Source organism: Dendrobates tinctorius, unplaced genomic scaffold (assembly GCF_039654945.1).
Source record: "Dendrobates tinctorius isolate UK_male_01 unplaced genomic scaffold, ASM3965494v1 ptg000117l, whole genome shotgun sequence".
NCBI classification, from domain to species: Eukaryota; Metazoa; Chordata; class Amphibia; order Anura; family Dendrobatidae; genus Dendrobates; species Dendrobates tinctorius.
In genome coordinates, this window is record NW_027361785.1 from 12069735 (window position 1) to 12091684 (window position 21950).

The window sequence follows — 21950 nt, forward strand, 5'->3', positions numbered from 1 at the left end:
AACGGCTGTTATTGGCTGTTCAGAATTGAACAGTCTATCACAGCAATTGTAATTGCGGGGAATGGCGAACCCTCCTCCCCTGTGGCCACGAGTCCCGATGCCACGCTGTCAGAAACAGCAAGCACCATCATGTGATTTTCGTGCCAACTGCCATGACGTAACAGTACATCATCGGTTGGGAACCCCTTCCTGCCATGATGTATAGGTATGTGGAATGTTAAGAAGGGGTTAATCTAAAATCCATCTATAAAGATTTTTAATTAATTATTTTTGTACATAGTGACTCTATTACATGATACCCAAAATAATTTTCAATACATTAGTCTGTTATTATCGCCTCTGTATCCAAGTGTTTGCCTAACATTTGCAATGGTAAATTAATATACTTTTAAAAAAGCAGCACAGATTTATTGCACCTATTGTAAAACAGTGAAATGCTAAAAATTACATCATTGACACCAACTTCTCACATATCATGTTCCACTTCGTGTGAACGTCATCATCGTCCGGGTAGCTCCTCAATAAAGTAGTCACTAAGAAAATTATTTCTCTTGGGCAAAATTTACTGCCGACCAAACTCTCCTGCAGCTCAGAGCTGTGCTGCGCGGACAGCCAGTGACTCGGCAGTGCCAGCGAGCAGCTCTCGATATGGCCATTTTTTATAGACATGCTTACATTACCATCCACCACAATATGCCTATGCAAAATCTGAAAGGTTTTCTGCACATCGAACTTTGGCGTCTTTCCATAAATCCAATCCCAAGTGCACAACGCCTTTATTTTCGGCGCAATCCCGGGAAAGAGGGCCTCATCACTTGGGTTCACTACATGAATAATTGGTTTATCGTCACAGAGAAAACTATATTCTTTGGCGACGGCGTCCATAACAGCTTCACAAGTTAAAGATGGATGCGCGTGGGAGAGGTTCTTAACAAGTGAAGGCACACTAGGCGTGGCATTACTATGTATACCGTCATAAGGACTATATAGCACTAAGGGTAAAAGCGAGCTGTCGGCACTACACAACAGTGTACAGTGGTGGTATGCAACAGTCCTTCCAAGCTTTGAAGCAGTCCCCGACACCTTGTACTTTCCATCTAACAGGAGGTCATATCTCTTTGTGGCTTGTACATCCAAATATGGCTGCAACGACTTAAGAGCTCTAATAACCAGATGTAAATTTTCCATTCTATCGTATTTTTTCTTGGATGTGAAGAAAGTTAAATTTATATTTCCCAAATCATGAAATACGGTCCCACCGCCACTTCTTCTCCTCGCCAGAGTGATCCCCTTCTCCCTCATCAGATGAAGATTGCATTCTTCCCATGGATTCTGGTGCCGACCGATCACCACAGTTGGCGAATTCCTCCAAAGAAAGAGGACGCTTTTTTGTTCCAGGTCCATGTGATCATGTATCCAGTCTTCAACCGCCAGATTCTCATACACATTGTTTGATGCCGACTGGAGAATGAGCCCTTCTCTAGCCAGACCTCCAAATCTTGCAGCTGTCTTGTGGCACAAAATTGGCACGCAAATCCTTTTCAAAGTCAATGGACTGAACAGCATTGTGACTAAACCGAGAGAGAGAAAAAAATAGCGGTTAATGTGAATAAAACCTGGACGTATCATTGAAATTAATTCTTAACATGGTCAGTTTACAAAGTTGTTTGTTTCTCGTTACTACCGAGATTTGGAATAAAAAGTTGTAGCAGTAATTATTGTGCACTGGGGGACTAAAACTGGGATTGGGCCACAAAAAACATAATATAACGTGTTATACCTATATAATAATCATTTAAAGAGTAACCACTCAGATCGGAGCATGCGGCTCCATGTATTGCTATGCGGCTGCGATCTGAGTGCCGGGTATACTCGGCCGTGTTTCTCGCATGTGTGTTCCTGGCCTAAGAGTTACAGTATATCCTGGTTGTCCCCGAATACACACTGACTGATGTATATTTTAACCTTACTCTTTAAATAGTCCATTAAAAGTTAATTTTTAACAGTCTTTAGTTAGGGACCAGTTGCTTTCATTGGCAAATTGTAATTAATGTTAACCCCTTACTTACCGATGACGTACTATTGTGTCATTGGTAAGTATCCCCTGCTTTGAGGTGGGCTCCGGCAGTGAGTCCACCTCAAAGCCGCGACATGTCAGCTGTTATAAACAGCTGACATGTGCCCGCAATAGCCACGAGTGGAATCGTGATTCGCCCGTGCCTATTAACTAGTTAAATCCCATTGCCAAACGCTGACAGCGGGCATTTAATTAGTACTTCCGGCGCCTGGCCGGAAATAAGTGCATCACCAACCCCAGTCACGTGATTGGGGGTAAGCGATGCATTGCCTTCACAACCAGAGGTATCAAGTCGGCGCTCATAGCAATGCAGTAAATCTGCTACATATGGGCGATCTGCTCATCGCCCATATGTAGCAGAGCCGATCAAGTACGGCATGCTTCTAGCCTCCTATGGAGGCTATTGAAGCATGCCAAAAAGTAAAAAAAAAAAAAAAAAAGTGTTTAAAAATTAAAGAAAAATTAAAAAAATAAAAGTTTAAATCGCCCCCATTTCGCCTCAATCAAAATAAAATACAAAAAAAAAAAAAAAAATATCACACACACACAAATATTTGGTATCGCCGCGTTCAGAATCGCCTGTTCTATCAATAAAATAAAAAGGATTAACCCGATCGCTAAATGGCGTAGAAAGAAGAAAATTCAAAACGCCGGAATTACATTTTTTTTTGGTCGCTGCGACATTGCATTAAAATGCAATAACGGGCAATCAAAAGAACGTATTTGCACAAATGTGGTATCTTTAATAACGTCAGCCTGGCACGCAAAAAATAAGCCCTCAACCGACCCCAGATCATGAAAAATGGAGACACTACGAGTCTTGGAAAACTGTGCTTTTTTTTTTTTTTTTTTTTTTATAAAGCAACCTTTACTGATGGAAAAATAAAAGAGTTATGGCTCTGGAAAGAAGCGGAGCTAAAAATGAAAAATCGAAAAAAAGCTCTGGGCGTTAAGGGGTTAATGTCCTACGTTGACAGGGTGGACAGCAATAAGAATAAAGGTGACATTTGGCATTTGTTCTGCCAAGAGAGTAGGTTTGGGCTGGAAACAAAAAATTGCAGCAAAACCTCTGCATATCAACCTAGCCTAAGAATTCCTATCCAGTAGAATTGAGAGGTTGTGCACTTTGGGATCCAGAATTCTTGTTACCACATCTAGTCCTTCCATAAACATAGGCCATTACAGGGCTCCCAGACAGTGAGCCGAGTGCCCCGGAGAACCGATATCAGCAGCCGCCTGTGCCAGTAACTCGCCTACATTGATTGTTCACCTTGGGGGGGGCAATTATTATTTTCTTTTCTTAACTTGCTGTTAAAAATAAAGCTTGCATTTGTGTTTCATCAAACCCTTTGCACCGTTTGGCTTTTTCAGGCTCTTTGTTTCGCAGCACATGAATCTTTGATGTGATCTGTGGTCATAAGTTAGTTCTGAGGTTCTCAAAAAAAAAAAAATCAAAAGAGTTACAACCTCGCCCTTATCCTAAGTGAGCTCGCTGACAGATTGTCAGTTAACTCATTCTGCAGCCAGTGATAGTGTAACCCAGAAGCTACAGCGGGCAACTTGTACAAATATTCTCAATGAGACCCGATTGCAAAAATTACTTTTAGCCCCAAATACATAATAAAAAAACAAACATGGGACAAATGGACCAGCCCTTTAATACACATTTCTACAATCAGAGGGCCCACGTCCAGTGTCAGCCTTGGGTCTACTTTACCATGGATTACCAGCAACCTGTCACTAGAGGGCGCTCGCTACATACATCAGGGAAGCACTGCGAATAATGAATGCAGCTGGCGACCTCTAGTGGCGGCTGTCAGCAGACAAGTCTAGTTCTGGCTCCCGGACAGCAGGCGAGTGAGGCTTTATACCACAGGCTACAGGATTCGTACAGTCAGGCTGCGCTATATGTCGTTACTCTGCAGTGCGGCCAGTTATAGAGTTCTGAACTCCAACCACCACATCCACACAATTACCTCCCCCACTCAGGGCACGCTGACGTCTTCCCGCACATGCGCAATTCTCAAAGTCTACTTCAGAACAGTACCAGTCTGCTGAAGGACCTGTGGTTACGTCACGGCCATGTGATCGGTCACGTGTGTGGGAGTGTTCTAGTGATGGGCAGTCCGGCTCTTTTTGGTGATCCAGCTCTCATGGCTCCGCTCACCAAAAAGAGTCGGCTCTTTTTCGGCTCTTTTTGGATCCTAAATGGATCCCTATTGCATATGTGTTCGGGCGACCGAAACTCCGCCCACCTACCGCATAAACCCGCCCACTTGCTAGGAACCAATTAGATTGCTGAGTGGGCGGAGTTTCATCTGCCGAACACCGGGATTTTACGCCCAGTGAGAGCCATTCAAGGATTTTAGTGGCTCTCACTGGGATGCCGGCTCCCATCATTCTCAGCAGGGAGCCGGCTCTTTGTGTCGGATCGTTCGCGAACGACACATCACTAGTGTTCAGGCTGTAGCTGGTGTTGCTGTAGGAGTGTCATGTCCTTCTCTACCGCAGGCATCAGAGCTGTGAGCTGAGGTTGTCACACGGTCACACATTGCGTATTTGGTGGGAATTTTCCCACAGCAGTATGTATATCTGCTCCAGAAATGTTGCCGATTTGCTGCACATTTCATTTTCCCATTACGAGTGGGGATTCACACATTGCGGATTTTGTTGCAGTTGCCCCATTTATCTGAAATGACCCAAATCAGATAAATGGAACCGATTTACACCTGCCGAAATTTTGGCAATGTGTATATCAGCAGGGATCAGCAATGAAATCTGCACATCAGTGTAACAAGGTGGCCGAGGGTGGTAGTCCCAGCCGAGTCAACTTAGGGTACCGTTACACCTAGCGACTCACCAGCGTTCCCGACCAGCGATATGACGCGGTCAGGATCGCTGGTGCATCGCTAAGTGGTCGCTAGTGAGCTGCCACACAGGCAGATCTCACCAGCGACATCGCTGGGGACGGGGGTCGCTACTTACCTGTCAGACGCGGCGATCCTGCGTCCTCCCGCCCGGCTCCACGCGTCGCTCGTCCTCACAGCAGGAAGCGCCGCAGGAAGCTGACGACGAGAAATGGTCCAGGAGCTTCTCGCGCGATCAGCGATAACCAGCGGGGGAGCCGGTCGGAGGTAAGTATCACATGCAGCGATATCGCTAGCAATATCACAAAATCGGTGACTTTACATCGATATTGCTAGCGATATCGCAGTGTGTAACGGGGGCTTAAGCCACAGTTTAGATCAGGCAGATGCAATCCCAGGCACAGCTGCAGTCCAACAGGGATACAGTTTAATAAAAGGGATGAATAAAGTGCAACATTATCTTCCTGCACTATACGTAAGGGCTCATACTGGTGAGAAATACGGACGAGTGCAATCCGATAAAAAAAAAAATCGGACCAATGTTATTCAATAGGTGACATTTCATTTGCGATTTTTTTTCTCAGCCGAAATCGGACTGAAAAAAATCGCAGCATGCTGCATATTGCTGCGTATCTCGGACGAGACTCACTAATTTAAGTCAATGGGTGCGAGAAAAAAAAATAAAAAATCGCAGAGCACTCGTACCATGCGAGTGCCATCCGGTTTTTACACACCGGTGTCCTTTGAAAAGCCGTCAATTCATATGTGGCTACTGTAAAATCACACTGACATGTTAAAGAAAAAAAGAATACATGTATACACATAAGATAGGTATATATAAAGAAAAAGAGAATACATGTATACACATAAGATAGGTATATATATATATATATATATATATATATAGCTTTATATTTCATAGAGAGATACATAGCAGAATAGGTGATAATTTATTTGTTGGCTTTTGTAAAATCATTACGGAACCCGACAGGATATGAGACATGGTTTACATACAGTAAACCACTGCATATCCGTTATATTTATATATGTCCCTCACTAATAATGTTAGTAGTGTATGTGTGTAAAATTTTGGAGCTGTAGGTGTTAAATTAAACAATACATAGAAAAAATTGCATGGCAATTTTCTCTGCCAGAGAGGGCAAGTCAGTGACTGAGGGCAGAAATTAATAGCCTAGAGAGGGACCATGGTTATTGCCCCCAACCGTTTTTTTTTATCGCAAATGGATATGAGTCCTAAGGCTGGGATCACACATGCGAGAAACTTGGACGAGTCTCGCATCTCAATACCCAACACTGCCGCCGGCACTTGGGAGCGGAGCGTGCGGCGGCATGTATTTCTATGCGGCCGCACGCTCCGCTCCCAAGTGTCGGCGGCAGTGTTGGGTATTGAGATGCGAGACTTATCCAAGTTTCTCACAAGTGTGACTCCGGCCTAACGACGTCCACTGCTGTACCCACAGCAGCCACATCGGCCGAAAAAGGAGATAGTCCTTATGCCAGGATCTGGACGCTTAACCCCCTTACCCCCAAGGGTGGTTTGCACGTTAATGACAGGGCCAATTTTGACCACTGTCCCTTTATGAGGTAATAACTCTGGAACGCTTCCATGGATCCCAGTGATTCTGACATTATTTTCTCATGACATATAGTACTTCATGATAATGGTAAAATTTATTTGATATGACTTGCATTTATTTGTGAAAAAAACGGACATTTGGTGAAAATTTTGAAAATTTCGCAATTTTCCAACTTTGAATTTTCATGCCCTTAAATCACACAGATATGTCACACAAAATACTTAATAAGTAACATTTCCCACATGTTTACTTTATATCAGCACAATTTTGAAACCAAAAATTTTTTTTGTTAGGAAGTTATAAGGGTTAAAACTTAAAGGGAATCTGTCACCTTATTTTTGGCATATAAGATGCGGCCACTGCCATTAGGAACTTATCTACAGCATTCTGTAATGCTGTAGATAAGACCCCGATGTAACCTGAAAGATAATAAAAACAAGTTTTATTATACTCACCCGGGGGCGGTGCGGTCCGATGGGTGTCGCGGGTCCGGCACCTCCCATCTTCATGCGATGACGTCCTCTTCCTTGCTTCTGTCGCAGCTCCTGAGCAGGCGTACTGATTTGCCTTGTTGAGGGTAGAGTAAAGTACTGCAGTGCGCAGGCGCCGGGCCTCTCTGACCTTTCCCGGCGCCTGCGCACTGCAGTACTTTTCTCTGCCCTCAACAGGGCAGAGAATTACGCCTGCTCAGAAGCTGTAGTTCTCGCAGGTACGCGGGATGCAGTGACGAGGCGGGAGACGGGATGAACTTTGAAGTGTAACTTTTATATATAAGGATGTCTTTAGGTCTATCCTGAGCAACCAAAGCAAGCTAACAATTGCCCACGCAGGGATCAACACAAGAATACACTGGTAATGCGAACACGACTAACCCGGCAAAGGCCGGTCACTATAGGGCCGCGGTATGGCCGACTACGGGTCCTTAGTTACAAAGTGTCACTTATCCTCTCTGACGTCCAGCAGGGTACTGATCAATGGTGCTTCGGCGTTTCAGCCACTGGGCCCAGCCGACGAGGATCTGGCGAAGACTTTGGTCCTTCCCACGCCCAGGCGAGGTGGGGGCACAACAGACCCCTGGAGAGTTCCACGACGCAGCGGCCCCCAGTGGAGGCGATGCGGGGCCGATTGGGGGCCGGAGAATGGAGGCCGTAGCACCGAGAAGGGAGCGGGCAGTGACGGCCTCGAACAGCTGCAGGCAAGCCGCAGGCGCAGACTGGAACTGTGCTGCGGGGACCGCGGTTGCCAACGGGCAGGCTGCAGCCGCGGGCTGGAGTGCGGCGGTGGCGACTGCGGATAGCAGCGGGTGGGCCACAGCTGCGGGCTGGAGTGAGGCGGCGGCGCCCGCAGTTGGCAGCAGGCAGCAGCCGTGAGCTGGGATGGAGCGGCGTCGGCCGCGGACAGCAGCAGACAGGTCGCAGCCGGGGGCTGGAGTGGGGCAGCGACAGCCGCTGGGAGTGCGAGCAGGCGGTCGGTGTCTCTCCGTTGGATGGCTCGGTGCCGTCCCCCTTCTGTCAGCGGTGAGTCTTCCTTCAGTCTCTCCCATCGCTGCTCTGCTCTCCTTGCTCTGGCTCTGGCTCCCTCTAGCTTCCTCACTTCTCCTCTCCTACTGCGTCGACTGACTGCTGCTAGCGTCCTCAGCCCCTTTTATAGTAGCTCCTCCCCCAACGTTTCTAGAAGTCTCTGCGGTCCGTCCCCTAGTTGTGTTCCCCGGAAACAGTCTCCCTAGGAACCTTGGTGACGGCCCCCTTGGTTCCGGCCAGGATACACAGCGGGGGCCCCTCCTCCTACACTCCCCCATCCTGTATGCGAGGGCTTGAGAAGGCCTGGGTCGGTGTTTTGAGACAAAAGTTTCCTTTGCCATACAAACTGATCCTGTTCGTAGCGTTCGGGGGGTTTGCCAGCTGTTGACCGCTCGGAGCGTATTGGTTCGACTGTGGTGGAGTCTTCTGGGGTGGTGGAAGGTGGCGGGTCGGTCGGAATTCGTGGGTCGACTGAGTCCGCTGGGATATTATTCCTTGAAGCATCCATTTGTGCTGCTGGGAGGACTTCTTCGTCGTCCTCATCCCAGACAGCTGACAAAGGTTCGGAGACCTGAGGAGGGGCCTTGGGTCGTATGGGGTCGGCGGATGTACAGGGTTGTAACATATTACGGTGTACAGTACGGGTAGGGAGGTCTCTGTCCTTTTCAGGTTGTATTTCGTACACTGGTCCGTCGGAGCTTACCCGGCGCAGAACTCGATATGGGGTCTCTTCCCAGTTGGGTTCCAGCTTGTTCTGATGGCACTGATCTTGTACGAGTATCCGATCCCCGGTCTGGAAATCGATGGGCCGAGGGTTGAGTCCCCCCTGGATGCTCCAGGTCCTGGAGTTTTGTGTGGACGATTCAGTGTAGGGTTTGTAGCCGATGCCGGTGGTTCCGGACACACGACGAATCCCCTGTCCATGGCTGTTGTTCTTCCGGATTCAGTTCGACCTCCATGATCCCTTTGCCTTCCCGGCCGAATAGCAGTGAGTAAGGGGTGTAGCCGGTGACTCGGTGTACCCGGTTGTTATATACCCACACTAGATCAGGGATGTACTCAGGCCAGTGGGCCTTCCGGTCGCTCTTTAGAGTGCGTAACATTTGGATTAGCGTCCGATTAAATCGTTTGCAGGCCCTATTCCCCTGCGGGTGGTACGGAGTGGTCCGGGACTTATCGATACCATATAGACGGTGTAGCTCTTCCATGACCTTCCCCAGGAAACACGCCCCCTGATCTGATTGTATTCGTTGGGAGCAGCTGTATACTTGGATAAAGTTTTTGCAAATCGCGTAGGCGGCCGACTCCCCAGTTTGATCTCGGGTAGGGGGTTACCACGGCGAATTTGGTGACAGAGTGTGTAACATTTGGATTAGCATCCAATTAAATCGTTTGCAGGCCCCATTCCCCTGCGGGTGGTATGGAGTGGTCCGGGACCTATCGATACCATATAGACGGTGTAGCTCTTCCATGACCTTCCCCAGGAAACACGCCCCCTGATCTGATTGTATTCGTTGGGGGCAGCCGTATACTTGGATAAAGTTTTTGCAAATCGCATAGGCGGCCGACTCCGCAGTTTGATCTCGGGTAGTCGGGTAGGGGTTACCATGGCGAATTTGGTGAAATGGTCCACCATGACGAGACAATGTTCATACCCCTGGTGCATCAAAAGTTCGAGGGGTGCTGATGTTACTGTTGTCTGTACTGGGGCCCGTTGTGCGGGGAGTTTAGCTAGCTCGCATAAACAGCACGCCCGGCAAGCTTCTTCCACTGCAGTCTGCAAACGAGGATGGTAAGCCATTTGCTGTAGTCATTGAAAAGTCTTTTGAGCCCCAAAATGAGCTCCTTTTTCATGGGCCTCCCGAGCCAGTTCACCAAGTTGGGCTCCCGGTACAACTACCTGCCAAGTTGTTGCTGATGTCGTTCGCGATACTGCCTTGCGGTACAATAGTTCCTTTCTGATTACTAATTTCTCCCATTGGCGCAGCATTAACAACGTGTCCTGAGTCAAGGTCTGCCTCTGGGAGTCGTTAGGTACTTTACCGGTGGCCACCATTGACGCAGGGGTCCAATTTCTTCATCTTTCTGCTGTTGCTGGATCCACTTATTACGGGATTGTTCTAGCATGCCTCTTGGGAGCTCCATATGGGATTGTTCTTGCGTGGTGGCCGTGAGACCAGTGGGAGCTAGAGCGAATGGTGTTTTCTCTCCTTCCAGTTCGTCATCTCGACTTTGCCCTGGGGTTGTACACCGGATCCTGGAGAGGGCGTCGGCATGCACATTCTCCGCTCCCTTTTGTAGATGATCTTGTACTTGAACTTGGCCATCCGGGCCACCCATCGTTGCTCCAGAGCCCCAATTTGGCATTTTCGAGGTGGGCCAGTGGGTTGTTGTCAGTTCATACCACCACCTCGGAGCCTGCCAGGTACTCTGCGAACCGCTCCGTCATGGCCCACACTACTGCGAGGAGCTCGAGCTTAAAGGAACTGTAATTGTCTGGATTACGTTCGGAGTCGTGGAGTGATCGACTGCCGTAAGCAATCACTTTCTCCCGACTGTCTTGGTCTTGTGACAACACAGCCCCTAGCCCGTGGAGGCTCCCGTCAGTGTGCAGTATGAACGGCTGCGAGAAATCCGCATAAGCTAACACCGGGGCATCCGAGAGTGCGGCTTTGAGATCTTGAAAGGCCTCTTTCTGCGGTTCTCGCCACTGAATCTTCCATCCACTTTCTCCGGCAGGGGCCCCCTTCAGCAGGTCCTGCAGGGCTCGCTTGCTCGACGTGCAAAATTCTTTACGAAGCGACGGTAATATCCAGCCAGCCCCAGGAAGGCTTGAACATCTTTTACCGTCTTGGGGGTAGGCCACCCCTGGATCGTGGCGACCTTTTCCACGGATGGTCTAACGCCTTCGTCGGCGATGGTATGCCCCAGGTATTCGATCTGTGTACAAAATAGGTGGCATTTCTGGGGCTTTACCTTCAACCCATACTTCTGCAGTCGCCCAAGCACCTGCCCCAACCGCCACAGGTGGTCTTCAAATGTGGCGGCATAGAGGATAATGTCGTCCAGGTATATCAGTGTGGCCTCGAAGATGAGATCTCCCAGACACCGATCCATCAGCCGTTGGAAGGTCCTGGGGGCATTGGCCAGCCCGAACGGCATATGATTAAATTCGAACAGTTCCATGGGGAGGATGAACGCGGTCTTGGCACTGTCTTCTTCCGACATTGGCACCTGCCAGTACCCGCTGGCCAGATCTAAAGTCGAGAAGTATGTCGCCTTCCCCAGGGTGGATAGGGACTCCTCTATCCGAGGCAGCGGGTATGAGTCTTTGATGGTACATGCATTCAATTTCCGATAGTCCACACAGAACCGCAAGGTGCCATCCTTCTTGCAGACCAACACGATGGGGGCCGCCCAGGGACTCTGGCTTTCTCGTATAACTCGTTTCCGCAGCATTTGGCCCAGTAAAGTTTTCACCTCCTGATATATTTGTGGGGGAATCTGCCTATACTGCTCTCTGATGGGAGCCGTTCCCGCGTGGGAATGCCGTGCGTAATGGCTGTGGTACATCCAAAATCATCCTCATGGTTGGCAAATACCTCCAGGTACTGGCCCAGAAGTGTTTCCACCTGGAGAATTTGGGCCGGGGAAAGACCAGAGAGTTCAGCTTGCATTCTCTCGAAGATGACTCGGCCCTTTTCTTCGGTCAAGGGCCCGGCGGTCTGAAGGGACCGGATAGATACCGACCAAGGGTCCCCTGCCTGCACGTTTAGCTGGAACGCAGGGGCTGGTAGCACCTCTTCCAAGGGCCTCATCAGTTTCACCATTTCGGCCCGTGGCTTAAGGACGATGTCTTGGTCCTTTAGGTTGATGCAGTGCACCAGGACGGTCCCCCTCCGCACAGTGGCCAGGGCGCGGGCTACCAGGACTCCAGGGGGTAGGCGCTCCAAGAAGCACGGCTCCACCTGCATTTCCACTCCCTCCAGGGGCACCCGGGCCCGGATGGGTAAGGCCGCTACTGTCTGTCCGGGCGGCAGCACGAGCAGAGGAGCCGCTGGCGCGATCACCTTCCCCAGTACTTCGCCCTCCTGGCAGTCCTGGAGAACCTGTGCCCCCTGCACCAACTGCTGGAAGACCCATCCTTGGGGCGTGCGGGAGCCCCATTGGCTCAGAGTCTCTTGTGTGGAGTCATTAAGGAATAGATTGCCGAGCTCCCGCAGTATGTTCATACCCAGGGTGACCGGATGTTTGTCGTTTGTGTCTCCCCGAGTCAGGATCACTCCTCGGCGGCCGAGGGATTTCCCACATAGTGAAAACTGCATCCAGACAACACCGACGACTGGAACCGGTAGCTGATTGGCAGCTACCAACTTTATCACGGACCCCCATTGAGGTCTCACTGCCTCGGGGAAATGCTGCCAAAAGTAAGCTTCTGGCATAGTCGTTACTTGCGACCCCGTGTCTACTAGGCATCATACGGCATGGCCTTCAACCTCTGCCCATATCACTGGACACTTCGCGATCAGATCTTCGGGAATTCCACAACCCCATGTCGTGGGTTCTAGCTCCAAGCGGCGTCCCCCTGGCTCAGAGCCCTCTAGTTTAATGGCCGCCAGGGTGGGTATCTCCCACGCCACGGACACTCTGGGTCGAAGTGGCCAAGTTCTCTACATTCACAACACTCCTGGGGTCGCGAGGGCCGGCCGCCCCTGGGATTGCAGGTTGCCCAGGGCCCCAGGCCGCTCACTGGTGGCCTTTCTCTTCACCTCTGCCAACTCGCCCCTGATGTTCTTCAGCTCCTGTTTCATTTCTTCCACCCATTGGGGCTCTCCAATGGCGCTCACGGAGACCTCCGTGCTCCGGACCTTTCCCACGGGGACCGTCAACCCCTGCTCCCATGTGCCCGCCTGGCTCCCCACCTCGGAGAAAGCCATACATGGATTTACCCGGACTTGCTCTCGTAATGCCTGTTTGGTCAGAGGGTCTCGGAGTCCAGTCACTAACAGGTCGCATAGGGTGATGTCAGTGGGTCCCACACCCACGCTGTCCTTCCGCTCGATGGCCGTGTATAATTCCTGAAGGACGTTCATGTACTCGGTGACTGTCTCCCCCTCCCCTTGCATACGACTGAACAGCCGGGTTCTCAGCTCCCCCACATTTGTCGGGTCCCCATGGGTCTCCTCCAATATCTGTAAGACCCGAACAAAGGTATTGCGATGTCCTGGGGGTCTAAACATTGCTGAATCCCGGGCATCCCCGTCCAATGCCATAAGGGACACTTCTGCTTCTAAGTCGAGGGTCATTGGATGCATCCTGAAGAGCCCTCGCATCCGCTCTGTCAAGCTCCACAGTATAGTGTTGGAGCCGGAAAACCTGGGCAAGTTGCTCAGCATAGCCCCCAAACATATACTAGACCAGAGGCCATTGTTGCCGGTCGAGTCCACGGCCCCTCTTCGGTCCGTGACACCCCCGTTTGCGTTCGGATACTGCATCCTGCCGACTACGCCGCGGGTTGGAGTGCGGCAGTGGCGACCACGGATAGCAGCGGGCGGGCCGCAGCTGTGGGCTGGAGTGAGGTGGCGGCGGCCGCGGTTGGCAGCGGGCAGGCCGCAGCCGCGAGCTGAGGTGGAGCGGCGTAGGCCGCAGCTGCGGGCTGGAGTGGGGCAGCGACAGCCGCAGGTGGCGCCGCGGGCTGGAGTGGAGCGGCGACAGCCGCTGGGAGTGTGGGCGGGCGGTGTCTCTCTGTTGGATGGCTCGGTGCCATCCCCCTTCTGTCAGCGGTGAGTCTTCCTTCAGTCTCTCCCGTCGCTGCTCTGCTGTCCTTCCTCTCGCTCTGGCTCCCTCTAGCTTCCTCACTTCTCTTCTCCTGCTGCGTCGACTGACCGCTGCTGGCGTCCTCAGCCCCTTTTATAGTAGCTCCTCCCCCTACCTTTCTAGAAATCTCTGTGGTCTGTCCCCTAGTTGTGTCCCCCAGAAACAGTCTCCCTAGGAACCTTGGTGACTGCCCCTTTGGTTCCGGCCCGGATACACAGCGGGGGCCCCTCCTCCTACAGAGCTGCAGCAGAAGTAAGAAGGAGGACGTCATCGCATGAAGATGGGAGGCTGCGATGCTGTAGATAAGCCCTAATGGTGGTGGTCACAGCTTATATGCGAAAAATGAGGTGACAGGGGACCTTTAAACATCGATTTCTCATTTTTACAATACCATTTTTTTTTAGGCACCACATCACATTTGAAGTCACTTTGAGGGGCCTATATGATAGAAAGTGCCCAAAAGTGACACCATTCTAAAAACTGCACCCCAGAAGGTGATCAAAACCACATTGAAGAAGTTTATTAACCCTTCAGGTACTTCACAGGAATTTTTGGAATGATTAAAAAAATGAACATTTAACTTTCTTTCACAAAAAATTTACTTCAGATCCAATTTTTTTTATTTTACCAAGGGTAACAGGAGAAATTGGTGCCCAAAAGTTGTTGTGCAATTTGTCCTGAGTACGCTGATACCCCATATATGCAGATAAACCACTGTTTGGGTGCACAGCAGAGCTCGGAAGGGAAGGAGCGCCATTTGACTTTTTAATGCAAAATTGGCTGGAATTAAGATCGGATGCCATGTTGCATTTGGAGAGCCCCTGATGTGCCTAAACAGTGGAAACCCCACACAAGTGACACCATTTTGGAAACTAAACCCCCCCAATGAACTTATCTAGATGTGTGGTGAGCGCCAGATTTGACTGATATGGTTTGCAGGTGCCATGACCCACTGGGAGAGCCCATGAGGTGTCAAAACAGCAGAACCCCCCCATAAGTGACCCCATTTTATTATCTACACTTCTCAATTAATTCAGCTAGGGGTGCAGGGATCATATTGACACCATGGGTGTGTCACAGAATTTTATACCATTGGGCAGCCATGCAGAGAGAATCGTAAGGAATGGAGTGCTATTTGCCTATTCAAGTGAATGGGTCTGTGCACATGTGAGTGTGTTTCCATGGACCGTGTGTCCGTGGGCAAAACACACTGACATGTCCGTTTTTTAATGTCATCACGGGTCACAAAACATCCAGCACACGTGGGTACGCATAACACACGGATGTCATTCATGTGACACGTATCGGCGCCGGGGAAGAAGCGTTACAGTAAGCGCTGTTTCCTGGCGCCGGGTGCTGAACGTGGCTCTCATCTTTATCCCCTGCTTGTACCAATCACCGGCAGAGGAGGGGAGAATTATGAGAGCTGTGTTCAGCACCCGGCGCCAGGAAACAGCGCTTACTGTAACACTTCTTCCCTGGCGCCCGTCCTTGTGGTACTGATGCGGCACACGCATGCCACACGTGTGCAGCAAGTAATACACTAACGGACACTGACATCTCCGGTACCGGAAATATCAGGATGTGTGAAAGAGGCGTTATAGCGGGCTTTTCTGTTTGGCTGCTGTCACACATTAAAAGACACTTTATTGCAAAAAATAGTTTATGCATCACCACATTATGAGAGCTATAATTTTTCCATATTTTGGCCCACAGAGTCATGTGAGGTCTTGTTTTTTGCTGGACGAGTTGACGTTTTTAGAACCATTTTCGGGCACATGACATTTTTGATCGCTTTTTATTCTGATTTGTGTGAGGCAGAATGAACAAAAACCAGCAATTCATGAATTTCTTTTGGGGGGCGTTTATTGATAAGGCAGTTTTATTCTTCAGGTCAGTACGATGACAGCGATACCTCATTTATATCATTGTTTTATGTTTTGGCGCTTGTATACAATAAAAACGATTTTTGATCGCTTTTTATTCTGATTTGTGTGAGGCAGAATGAACAAAAACCAGCAATTCATGAATTTCTTTTGGGGGGCGTTTATTGATAAGGCAGTTTTATTCTTCAGGTCAGTACGATGACAGCGATACCTCATTTATATCATTGTTTTATGTTTTGGCGCTTGTATACAATAAAAACTATTTTGTATAAAAATTATTATTTTTACATCGCTTTATTCTGAGAGCTATAACTTTTATTTTTCTGGTGATGGAGCTGTATGGGGGGCTTGTTTTTTGCGGGACAAGATGATATTTTCAGGTACCATGTTTATTTATATCCGTCTTTTTGATCGCGTTTTATTCCACTTTTTGTTCGGTGGTATGATGATAAAGCATTGCTTTTTGCCTTTTTTTTTTAAATGGTGTTCACTAAAGGGGTTAACTAGTGGGTCAGGTCATTACGGACGCAGTGATACCAAATATTTACACTTTTATTGGTTAGATTTTTTTTCATTCAAATATTTAGTGATAAAAAAAAATCAATATTTATTCTATTATTATTTTTTTTTTTAAATATATTTACAATTATTTAAATATTTTTTTTTACTTTATTCAATCTTTTACACTTTGCCCCACTATGGGACAATTATTTTTTGCAGGCTGATCACTTCTATAGCATTCTGATGAAGCAGCATCTGCATGCTATAGAAGTTGTCAGTGCTGCACTTACTGCACTGACACTGAGAGACTTCCTGATCATGCACTGCACATGACCAGGAAGTTTCTCAGCTCTGGTAACCCGAATATCATCGTGACAACATCAGGTTACCATGGCAGGGTTTGGGACCCCGTGTCACACCACGGGGTCTCCGATCCAAAGGCAGAGGGGCTGTCAGCCCCCTGCTTGCTCCCGGAATGCTGTGATCATGTTCGATAGCAGTACTCCGGGGGTTAAAGTGCCTGGTGTGAGCTGTGAGAATCAGCTGACACCCGGCCGCACACCACCCTGTGCACGGCCGATCGCTGAGACGTACTATTCCGTCCATGGTCAGACAGGCCCTGGGCACATGGACGGAATAGTACGTCTGATGTCAGAAAGAGGTTAAAGTCCCTTCGGTGGGGCACTTATGTAGTCCTAGTGCCCGTTTTGCTGCTCAAAGGTTCGGGGCAGCACTCTTTCCCCTCCTGGGGTCTGGCAAGGCTCCCAGACGCAGCTGAGCATCTGCCCTGGGTAAATGTGCCCGGCTTCCTGCTTTCTTTTAGGCTGCTGGCTCAGCCCACAAAGTTAACTCTTGAAATACAGGAACATTACACAGGACATTGCAAGCACAGCACAATAATATATAACACAAAGCAATACAGCAGTAACATACATCACAGTACATGTACAGTGCTATGGAAATTAGGGACAAAGCAGTTAAAACTGGCTTGAATCACTGACTGGTAACCAACTTACGATTTTACTTTAAAAAATGCTTTGTCCCAATTAATTTGCACAGCACTGTATTATGTTCATAGGTACGCCATCTGGGTACCACACAGGAGAGGGAGAGAGGGAATGCAATGAGGCTCTCTGCCACCCCTTTACATCAGTAGGGATCAGCAATGAAATCTGCACATCAGTAGGGATCAGCAATGAAATCTGCACATCAGCAGGGATCAGCAATTAAATTTGCACATCAGTAGGGATCAGCAATTAAATCTGTACCACATTTCAGTTTCCGCCACTTATATATGAGATTGTGAAATCTCTTTATCTCAGCTTACGCTGCGGTATCTCTGCACTCTAATGCCCCAAAACAGATTGTGACCGTACTCAAAAGATACCCCCCAGTGCTGCCTGTGTCTGCACTGTATGACCTCTTGACTGTACAGAATATACATTGCAGGTCAAACAATCAGCACTGCTTTCTGCCTGGTGGGGTCGGCTGCTTTCTTCATAGAACAGCTCCTCCCCTGTGAATTGGTTGTGTCTGGTACTACATAAGTGTAGCATAATTCAATGTATGCTGCAGCCAATCCATATTGTCTCCTGGCCTCACCGCTCAGTGATGAGCCGTAATGCAGGTTATACAGCATGCGACCGCTGCAGCAATCACCGTGCTGGTCACATGTTAACAAAGATAGGGGGCACCGCTGAAGGTTCAGGGCTGAACTGGTTTTCTTTTGGACCCCCCTTCTGAGGACAGGATCAATGGGTGTCAAAATGGTTGAACTCCCAGCGATCACATCACTTAGGTTGTATTCTACAGGTCGGGCCCTTTAGGCTTCTAGGATATCAAGGCTTTACACATAAAATGGCTGCCGTGCTACTAAAAGGTTTAGGGCCCGATTCATTGTTGCATTTACGTCTGTTTGCCTGACTTTTCTTGCTGTTATTAGCCTATTTTTCATCTGCATCAAATTCTACTTTAAATTTGTGTCTATTTTATATGTTCAGTTTTTTCTGTTCCAAAACAGACATATATCTCTAGAACCGTGCTCTAGAGCAGGGTTCCCCAACTCCAGTCCTCAAGGCCCACCAACAGATCATGTTTTCAGGATTTCCTTTGTATTGCGCAGGTGAAGCAATTATCATCTGAGCAATACTAAGGAAATCCTGAAAACATGATCTGTTGGTGGGCCTTGAGGACTGGAGTTGGGGAACCCTGCTCTAGAAGACATTCCAGTCTAATTTATCATTTGCATCTTTACAAAATATCAGCGCTTTTTGTGCAATTCTTCTCCAGGAGGCTGGTGGAGGACAAAGGTCCCTATCTATAGAGAATGGCGTTTTCCATGCTTTACTAGGAGGAATGTGATCCTGAAGGTTGACCGCTCAGATCAGGGCATGGTCACACCATTGTTCTGCGCTGATCACGCTCCAAGGCTGCCAGCAATAGCAATGTTACCTCTGCAGCATAGGAGAAGTGCAGGACTGCGGCGGGTGGGGATAAAGCCATCTGGCCAGTTTCACAGCGGCGACAGCAGGAATGCAAAGTGGCCGGTAACCTAGGCAACAAGTTGTACACTAGGAAACTAAAAATTCCTCCATGAGAACGGAAAGGATTTTTTAAAATAAAGGATAAACTGTGTAAGGCTGGAGTCACACACAACCATTAAAAATTCGGACCGATTTTAACGGTACGAAATCGCACAAAGATTTCTTGTCCAGGGATCCGTCTGTCATCCCATTTTCCGGCGATGAACCGATTTTATTCGCATCTTAGCATCCGTTTGACATCCAATACCAATGCCTGATGCTCTTTCCTGTTAACCAGGAGAAGTCGTGCGATTTAATCGCAAGTCACACGTGTGGTGCGCTTTCAATGCGATTTTTAATCGCACCCATAGACTTGCATTGGCGAATCCGATCCGAAAATCGGTGACAATCGCAGCATGCTGCGATTGTCTCGGTCCAAGGAACGGATCCGATAAAAAAACATGATGGGAGCAGCACCATAGAATAACATTGGGAAGAATGCAATGCGATTTTTTTGTCGCATTGCATTCGTCCGATTTTATCGCTAGTGTGACTCCGGCCTAATTGCTTGATTTTACAAGCACTTTGCTATTGTGTCTATATATAATATTATATCCATATATAAACACGAGGCAATTATGGATTGGGCGCATCTGTCAGCTTCCATGCAACACTGTAAGAAATGTACTCCAGTCTGGAACGTTTGTACATTTTTGTCATAATTTATGCCTCATCTATGGCATAATTTACGATGAATTTTCCAGACATGCCCCTATCAGTAACACAACTTTTAGGCCACGTTGACACGCTCGCTCAGTATTTGGTCATTATTTTACCTCAGTATCTGTAAGCCAAAACCAGGAGTGGGTGATAAATACCGAAGTGGTGACGTGTTTCTATTATACTTTTCTGCTGATTGTCCCTCTCCTGGTTTTGGCTTATAAATACTGAGGTAAAATAATTCATCACATACTGAATGTGGGAATGTAGCCTAAGTAACGTTTTTTTTTTTCAAAAGGTTAAAGCCACATGCACACGTTCAGTATTTGGTCACCTCAGTATTTGTAAGCCAAAATCAGGAGTGGGTGATAAATGCAGAAGTGGTGCAAATGTTTCTATTATACTTTTCCTCTCCTGGTTTTGACTTATAAATACTGAGGTAAAAACTCACCAAATACTGAACATGTGAACGTAGTATTAAAATAGGCCTGGCATAAAAATGATACATTTTGCAACAGTTCAATTTTGTGACAGAAAGCTAACAAATCAGGGCTAAATTCTAATTTTATATTTTTTAATAATTAGGCAACATTTTTACCCTAAAAAGGTGAAAATAAGGTAGAAAAAATCCTCACATGCATCATTTTGAAGAATTAGGCACAAAAAACAACAAAGACTACAAGAGAAAAAATGAAAGTCACAAACCAAATCCCCGCATATGATCACTTGGCACCTAAAACTGGGGACTCTTTGGGGTTGATTTATCCTTTGCTTTATTAAAGGGGTTGTCCAGTCCAAAGCAATAAATCTGTAGTCACTCTGTGTGACTGCAGACTTATAAATCCCCCAGCACAAACGCTGTGTGTGCTGCTAGGATACGACGATCTCTGATCCAGATCAGAGCGTATGTATGCATTATACATACTCCTTGCCAGAGCCCATCCATTGGGCATGACCTTGCTCCATACACATGGCCTCGCCTTGACTAGTGGCACGGCCGTCCAGTGGGCGTGGCTGACTAGAGGGCGCGTCCTCATTTTCTCATTCTATACAAGTGTATAGAAGGAAGGCCACGCCCACTGCCTGGGAGTATGTATAACACATACATACCCTCCGATCCCCGAAACCGGAGAATCCCCGCACCGCTCAGTGCATGCACTGGGGGGATTCAGAAGTCTGAAGTCATACAGAGTGACTTATTGATTTGGAATAGACAACCCCTTTAAAGTGACATTTTGGGCCAGATTCATTATCTGTGTTTAAGTGTTTTTTTCTTGCCCCAAATCCTTCAAAATGGCACACATTTTTCATGAATGCATTTCATTTTGTCTTTTACCTTCAATGCGTTTGTAGAGTAAAAAGTTACATGTTCCAGTTACCGTAAATGTCAGATATACAAAAAAAAAAAATCACTCCAGAGGGGTGTTGTAGATTTGCACAAAAATTGATGTCTTGGCCAAAAAGATCTGGAAACCCCAAACCTTGTCCACAATGACGAACATGAGAAAGAAAACAGGCAAATACATATAAAATACATTTTACAAAAGACTCCAATTATAAAAAGGTACAAGTGCAAAAAAGGCAAAAATACCAAAAACTTAACAAAAAAGGCACAAATGCAATAATGAATCCGGCCATTTATTTTTCTCTTCTGGTATTTGTTGCTGTTGTTTTGCTCTAATTCTTCTATATGGCATTTGCAGGTTGACAAAGTTTGGGCAAAATCAAAGATGCACTTTTTTTGTTTACTTTTTGAGCATTTTAGGGGAAGGAGTCACATGAGCCATTAAAAGGAATCTGTCACCCATTTTTAGTGATATCATGTAAATATATCATTCAATTCTGTGTCACATAAGGATTCCATTACAACTTTTGATTCCCCCTAACCTCGCACCTTTGATGCATAAATACCTTTTTTATCTTGGTTGAGGATGTATGGAAATCGCCGCGGTCCGGTGCGATGGGCGGAGCTTATTCGCCTTCTCCCCCCTCCTCGACTTGCTGAACGTAATCTTTATCTGTGAATATCACAGATGCTGTAGGTTTTCTGCACTTGCGCATTGAAAAGGCCTCCGGCGCTTGCGCAGTATGCTTTGCCCAACTGTGGGAAAAGCATATAATCGGTACTGCGCATGGGCCGGTATTTTTCAGCACGGTCTATGCTCTGGAAGTGTGTCCTGCATGTGAAGACTTCCGGGGCATAGACCGCGCTGGAAAATACTGGCGCATGCACAGTAGTGGGCAAAGCATACTGCGCAAGCACCAGAGGCCTTTTCAATGCGCAAGCGCGGAAAACCTACGGCATCTGTGATATTCACAGATAAAGATTACGTTCAGCAAGCCAAGTGGGGGGGAGGCGAATAAGCTCCGCCCATCGGACCGGACCGCGGCGATTTCCATACATCCTCAACCAAGATAACAAAGGTGTTTATGCATCAAAGG

The 21950-nt window shown here is 47.8% G+C and overlaps 1 protein-coding gene across 5 annotated transcripts in view; it reads right to left on the minus strand.

Annotated features, from left to right (window-relative positions):
* Positions 1–239: 239 nt before the first annotated feature.
* LIPT1 (lipoyltransferase 1) overlaps positions 240–21950 on the minus strand; it is a 53169-nt gene continuing 31458 nt past the window's right edge. Inside the window, exons 1-2 of one of the 5 annotated variants that reach the window (XM_073590543.1) lie at positions 4054–4186; positions 240–1571 (exon numbers count right to left, since the gene is read on the minus strand). In XM_073590543.1, coding sequence (XP_073446644.1) covers positions 445–1566 — 1122 coding nt within the window. In that variant the 5' untranslated portion in view covers positions 1567–1571; positions 4054–4186 and the 3' untranslated portion in view covers positions 240–444. Of the gene's footprint in view, positions 1572–3794; positions 3816–3969; positions 3991–4053; positions 4187–21950 lie in introns of those variants that run through there. The other 4 variants (XM_073590548.1, XM_073590546.1, XM_073590545.1 and 1 more) reach the window with 4 other exon arrangements.